Source organism: Etheostoma spectabile, chromosome 8 (assembly GCF_008692095.1).
Source record: "Etheostoma spectabile isolate EspeVRDwgs_2016 chromosome 8, UIUC_Espe_1.0, whole genome shotgun sequence".
Taxonomy (NCBI): domain Eukaryota; kingdom Metazoa; phylum Chordata; class Actinopteri; order Perciformes; family Percidae; genus Etheostoma; species Etheostoma spectabile.
This window is the reverse complement of record NC_045740.1, coordinates 26,630,190-26,637,228: the sequence shown is the minus strand read 5'-3', so window position 1 is coordinate 26,637,228 and position 7,039 is coordinate 26,630,190. Positions and strand designations below refer to the sequence as shown.

At 39.4% G+C, this 7,039-nt stretch overlaps 2 protein-coding genes across 2 annotated transcripts in view; both read left to right on the top strand.

Moving 5' to 3' along the window:
* Positions 1–5,472, top strand: part of dkk3b (dickkopf WNT signaling pathway inhibitor 3b) — a 20,350-nt gene extending 14,878 nt beyond the window's left edge. The window contains exons 4-7 of the mRNA XM_032523349.1: positions 1,975–2,067; positions 2,918–3,062; positions 4,864–5,014; positions 5,218–5,472. Of these exons, the coding sequence (XP_032379240.1) occupies positions 1,975–2,067; positions 2,918–3,062; positions 4,864–5,014; positions 5,218–5,242 (414 nt within the window). The 3' untranslated portion in view covers positions 5,243–5,472. The remainder of the gene's footprint in view (positions 1–1,974; positions 2,068–2,917; positions 3,063–4,863; positions 5,015–5,217) is intronic.
* The window catches only part of far1 (fatty acyl CoA reductase 1), a 59,246-nt gene that overhangs the window by 2,696 nt on the left and 49,511 nt on the right, over positions 1–7,039 (top strand). The window lies entirely within an intron of this gene.

The following is a 7,039-nucleotide window of genomic DNA, read 5'->3' as shown; positions in this document are numbered from 1 at the left end:
ATGTTTAAAAGCCTATTGCTGAGCTAAAAAGAGGAGGTGTAGCTGTAGAGACTACAGTACCCATAATGCAATGTAAGGGTTTTCCCGGGTTGTCGGGCAGTAAAGAGTTGTTGTTGTTAAGCTAGCCCATGGCGTCCCGTCTCATTCATGCATCTTATACAGAGCGACAGCTTAATTTATTATATAATTTATATAATATATATATGTATAAAACCAGCGCAGATATGAGGACAGAAATCCTCTTATGACAGGCTTCACGTGGGAATCATGAAGCGTCCGTATTACACCAATCAGTATGAATGGTCGTACATTGATAAATGCAGCGTCTGGAAACAATCTTCAAACAATTTTGAGGCTTCTGCCCTACTATTTACACCATGACCAGACATAATCTGGCTAAGAAGTAGCACTTTTCAGATGTGGAGATTGAAACCCTGACATTTCAGTTTATTCTGCAGTAATGTGCAGCCTGAAAACTGGTATCAGGCTGTATGAAGAATGCGGAATAGAAAGAGATCACTGATGTGGTCAACAATGTTTTCGTATTAAATCGAACTCCAGCTGAAGTTTATTTAATTTATTCATCCTTGACATATGTATACTCCTAATAGTAATATACTGGCTTATATTGCAGTCTCTTAGGCCTACATGTAGGTCTTCCTATATTTAAATAAACAAACGGTAGCAGAGCTTATGCAGTGTTATTTTTTATTTTACTTGTGTTTATTTTGAGAGACAGAGCCAGGCAATAGCTGTGAGGGAGAGGGCGTGTTCTCCGCCGCCCCCGTGCTGGACCACCACCCTGACCCTGTCTCCTGATAGCAGAGGGGCTGGTAAAACAAGCCAAAATATGTCAGTCAATGGTAGATAGTAGTCGTTCACTTTTGGCCATTAACAACACAAAGACAAACGAAAACCTGAAGAATAAATAAAAATGTTGTGCATCATCATGTTTCCTGTAATGAACATCATTGCCAAAGATAACACTATACCTTTTGAAAGCAAGGAGTAATATCCTGTCTCCTTCGTATTGCCCCAGTTAGGGCTGTGCTGGGTCAGCCGGCTCCATCACTATATATATGGTACCGTTTTCCTCTGTGATGTTTTCCTGCAGAACAACACAGGCTAATACAATGTTGCAGACTTTTTCTGGCATGTATAGTAGGGCCAATGTGTGCATTTTGCACCAACAGCAGTATGACTCCATTGATTATTTCAGAAGCGGCATTTAGCTGAACTTTCAACGCCCTTTGTATCGTGAACCAAGTGCTTCATTCTGCAAGGCTTTCTCACTCTCAGCTTAATTAAGCCTAAAAGTGTATCTCCTATGTTCAATTTCAATTCAATTCAATTTTATTTATAGTATCAATTCATAACAAGAGTTATCTCAAGACACTTTACAGATAGACCACACTCCAGAATTTACAAGGACCCAACAGTTCTAGTAGTCTCCTCCAACAGTGCGACAGTGGCGAGGAAAAACTTCCTTTTAGGCAGAAACCTCGGTCAGACCCAGGCTCTTGGTAGGCGGTGTCTGACGGGCCGGTTGGTGTTAGAATGAAGAGTGGCAATAACAAAAATAGACAATAACAAAAATGTAAGACATAACACCTAGTAAGAGATTAACTTTTTGGTTTTGGCCAACACACAATTTGTTTTCACCTTGCCTTTCAGGCTTTCTATACTTTTGGGTATTTTTTAGGTATTTTGACAATGAACATGTTTTAGATTCAATATTTTGTTTTACACCATAATAAATAGAATGATTCAAATAAGAAAGTTTAAATAGTAATTTCTGTTTCTGTACAACAACAAGACACACACACAAAGGACACACATAACACAAAAGGAAGCTGATTATTTGCAATGACAGGATGAACATAGTTGTGGTTCATTTTGACCCACTTTGTCCGTGTGCATCTTACTTCTGTGCTCTGTTACTGACTATATAACTCTTGTTATTCCTCAACCCAGGAATGCATGGTGGATGAGGACTGTGGGGACCTGAAGTACTGCCTGTACGAGATCGAAAACTCCAGGTGCCTTCCATGCATACCAACGGATATGGTGAGTCTGTGTGGATTTTTGTAGTCATTCATTTAGTTAAAGCTGGAACTAATCAATATTTTATAATAACAATGGATCAAATTGCTATGTTTAATGCGTCACTTGTAGTGACAGAGGTGACAAACGTTCTGGACCAATTTAAAAAAAAATGTTGTTTTCATTAGTCACTTAGGTTGCTTTCACACCTACCTCGTTTGGTCCGTTTAAAACTAACCGTGGAGCGTTTGGTCGGATAATCCGGTTCTTTTGGCCTGGTGTGAAAGCTCATCTGAACTGTCAAACAAACAAACCCTGGTCCGCTGAAAAACGGGGCTCTCAGTCCGCTTCCAAGTGAACTAAAGTTCGGTTCCCTTCAGGTGAGAGCGCAATAATCTTCTAGAACATTAGAAACTCTTAAGCACAACCAGAAAACCCAAGACGTTTTAGATGTGGTGTTGCTCCATTATTTCTAAGACCAGCAGTGTTGGCAATATTCTGTCCAATAAACAAGCAACAGTCTTGTTTACATGACGTGTGTTGACAGTGCTTGGTGTGTTTGACAAAGTGCAGTGTGTATGCAAAATCTGCAACAATGTTGCAACTTCACCCCCGAGTCCACCAATCTATAAGTGTGAAAGCGCCCTGAGACTCAAAAACAAATCAAAATAGGGTTCAGGATGAAAAAAATGTTACCCTTTAATAAATTAAATTAATATTAAAAGTCTAACCATAGTGCCTTTAACTGGAAATACTAAAAATGATCCATGCAAGAATGGATAATGGTACAAAAATACATCCCTGTGTATGCAGCTATAGACTATGTGTGCTTTACATACTTGTTTGCATGATGTGAATGTGTGTTCCCTCTCAGCCCTGTACTAAGGATGAGGAGTGTTGCTCAGATCAGATGTGTGTGTGGGGACAGTGTACAGTCAATGCCACCAAAGGAACTGAGGGAACTATCTGTCAGGATCAGAGTGACTGCAGACCAGACCTCTGCTGTGCCTTTCAACAAGGTGAGCCTTAACAGTGACACCCCTCATGTTTCACATATGGTGATGGCACAGTGGGTATGATACATGCTTTTGGCGTGGGAGATCCAAGTCCAATTCCCACTGAGATACATCAACCAATGTGACACTTAACCCCTCCAGAGGTGTGTGACCTCTGATATATCGCAATCTTAAGTCAAAAAATGACTTAAAACATATGCAAAGTGTGAGCTCAAATACATGCAGTAGGGCAGTATTTCTTAAAGATTGGTCCTGGAGCGACACCTGGTGGTCCGCAATTAGATTTGGTAAAATATCATGTTTTTAATTTCAAATTCTAAACAGTGTTTGACAAAATCGCCTGCTAGCAACTCCAAAGCCTAATAGTGAGGTGCATAGATGTGTTGTTTTTATGTGTTGATGTCACGTGTTAATTCAACCATTATTATTTAAATTGGCTTTTTTTCTATGTTGTCAGACTTCAGCAATGAAGCCCACTGTTTCCCCAATTCCTGTCACAAATGATCAGTGTGACATTTCAAGGAAATATGGAGGAATAAAGTTTCTGGTTAGTGTCACCTGAAAAGATGGATGGATGGTTTAAGACAGACATTGCATCCCTGATATAAGCAGCATCAACTCAGATGATGAATGAATAAAATAGTCATTTAATTTGGCTGGAATTTGTAATATACTGTTGAAATAGGGGGACTGTTTTTTTTCAGGATAGGTGCTCAGTGAGTTTTTTTTTTTTAGGCAAATCATTCTTGGTCTGAAAAAGTTTGAGAAACACTGCTGTAATGTATGTTTTTTTATAAGTCAACTCTGTTGAGCTAAATTCAAATTAATTTAGCTTAGCTTAGCATATGTTTCTGCATGCCCCTGATGTAAGATTTAATTTTCCCTTGTTTTGTTTCCATAATCTAATTTTCTATTGCATCCACTATATTAATATACAGATGCATCTGCTATTGCTTCTCTTTAAAGTTTTATAGTACATTTTGTTGCTACTTCTACTACTGTTATTATTTTAAAGTTACTTTTGGTAAACTGACTTATTAAATTAAAAAGGCCATATTCTCACTGACATCTAGATAAGGAGAAGCTTGTATTTGTCCAGGTTTTTAGGTATCTCTGAGATTTCTGCTTCCAGCCTAGTACATTGGAAGAGTAGCAAAGTGAGAAATTGAACCACTGGAGGTCAGCAAAAGCAAAATCTTTAGGGGCTGTTAAGTTGCTAAGGTTTCCTATTTTCTCATCTCTGTCTGTCTTCAATGGAACCAAAGTCAAATACACACTGTATTGCCTCCCTCAATTTATACAGCACATGGGTACATTTACACAAAGGCTATTCAGTATCAAATGGAAAAGGTGGGGGGAACATTGCCACCCATTACAGACAGTCAGAACTAAAGGATTGACATGAAAACAGTGAGAACATATGCACACATTCATATTTACAGGTTCATCATACCGACTCTTCTATTTATCACTCTCGGACCAAACAGCCACATACAGTACAACCCGTCTGATTTTGATTAAAGTAATAATCTGTGGTGTTTTATGTAAATACAATCCACATTTGCTACTTTCTCACTGCTTTTTGTAACCTGTCTAAACTCTTCAAACATGGTCCAAGAAGACCAAAACCAAACTGAATAGGGACATCCATGACAAAACATTCTTAATGTCTGTGAAAATTGGGCCTCAGTATATGATATGGGCTTTATATTTTTGGTTTGTGTGTGACAGCAATTTCTATTAGCAGTGATAAAGTGGCAAAAAGTAAAGACTGTTTTGGACTTCCATTATCATCTTCCTCCAGAGCTGTTGTTTCCAGTGTGTAATCCCAAACCAGAGAAGGGGGAGTCCTGTCTGAGCCACCCCAACCTGCTGATGGACATGCTGGCCTGGAACCAGGAGGGTCCCCGTGACCACTGCCCCTGTGCTGACAACCTCCATTGCCAACCACATGGGTGAAAGCAAACATACTGTAGATTTACACTGATTACCCCCCAGAAATGAGGATATGTATTAATTAAAGTGTCCATTTGTAACATACATCATACAACTTGGGATAACAACAGAACTTAGATATAATTGGGGGAAATAGAAGTAAGCAAAAACATTACTGCATATGTTTTTTTTAAATCTGTTTTATTCTTTTTTTCTCACACAGACGCGGATCTGTTTGTGGAGAGTAGAACTGGAGATGAAAAGAGCTTAAAGTTTCACATTACCCCGTCCAGGAACTATCCAACCATATTTTCTGAGCATTCACCAAAGAAGGGCCCACCTGATAATCAACAGTTTATAAAAGATTAGAAAGTTGCTTCAACACTGGACTTGCACTGTGTTATTTATGCCCTACGACCAATGTGTATTATATATCATGAAGCAAATAAAAGACAGTTTTTTATGTTTTGACTGAGAAACAAGAAAAGCACTATTGTGGTATTTGTGAATGTAATTATGGAGACAGAAGGGCTTACATTTCTTTCTGTTAAGGACCGCAGCAAAGTGAGGTCAGCCCTAAATGGGAAAGTCTGTCCCTGACTGGCTAAGTGATGAAGTTACACCATTGGTCTATTGAGTGTTGGACTTTGGCAATTGGTCGTTGCTCTTTCAAAATGAATAGGCATGACCAGGGTGCAATTTGTGAAAAAAAGCAGAAGGGGTTTGGTCATGCACAACAAAACCTCCAGGAATTAAATCCCCCTTTCCATTCTAAGGGTGTAGTGCCACTCAGCCAGCCACGCCAAAACACTTATTAACGAACTTTAAATATCCAATGAAAAAAACATCTCAAAATGTAAACAACACGTGGTGTCAACATCAAACAGTGCTTTCTAGCCGAAGAGCGGAGGTGACTATGAGCCCCAAAACAAAATAGTATCACCCAAGAAACCACAATCTTATCCAAAAACATAACTAGTCGTTTTGGTAACTTAAGTGTCATCACCGCACGATGCTCACTTTTTTTGGCTATTCTCCACTACCATTATCCCTAAAAGGACTGGCATCTGGAGGTGCCTGTACCTGGCTCATAGTCACCTATAGGCGGCTAAACAGCTGCCACTGATAGGCGGCGTCCTGGAGCTCTGTAGCGGCTAAATACAGCCAGCTACTGCTGCTTGGATTTTATCTTTCTGTGGCACTATGTGTTCACATTACAGTGCTTTAGTTTAAAATACTTCTATTTTAGGTATAATATATAGTCTACTGGTGAAGTGGCATTGATGACTTTGAGGGGCGGATACATTCTGTCCTCACCGGGGATAAAAATAACTCTGCAGAGGCAGGGACACCACCAGAAAGGGGTAACAGTCCTACAGTACTTCCTCAGGGGGCTTTTGAAGTCAGGTATAACAAATAGTTTTAGATTCAGAAGCATGTTTCCTACAGCAAACCATGTAAAATCTGTTGTTCCCAACACATGCTATTTCGGTCAGTTCTGTCAGTCAAGAAATGTTTTAGCCTTCTTTAAAAATGTATCAAAAATCCAAATAAAACTCACAATGTAACAAATTACACAAAGCTGAGCCTCAAGCTATTGTTGGCTGTGTATGCGGCATGATGGCATATATAGTCCTGGTTTTAAATCCTTTAGGGGTCGTATTTTGTGGAATGTTGTTTAGGTTGGTTTCCTCTGGATGTGCTAGTTTTCCCTGCATGAAAACCTATTTAGAGGCTGAAAAACTAACTGTTCATAGCAGGTAGGAGCACTGGGGCCCCAGAACTTTAAAATGTTCCACTTTCAGTGAATGTCAGTTGGTTTCTGTAATTTGATTACAAATTTGTAAGGGAATTTGCACCAATCAGCTAAGGTGGGTCCATCTTACTGGCAAATTGACTGCGTCAAGTTCTAATTTTAAGACCACTTTGTATTATTTTGGAATAGACTGCTGGTTTTTGTTTCTGTTGGTCTGTAAACAAACACATTTCACAGAGTGATGAGGAAGTAAGTTTCCTCAGGAGGGTGGCTGGCGTCTCCCTTAGAG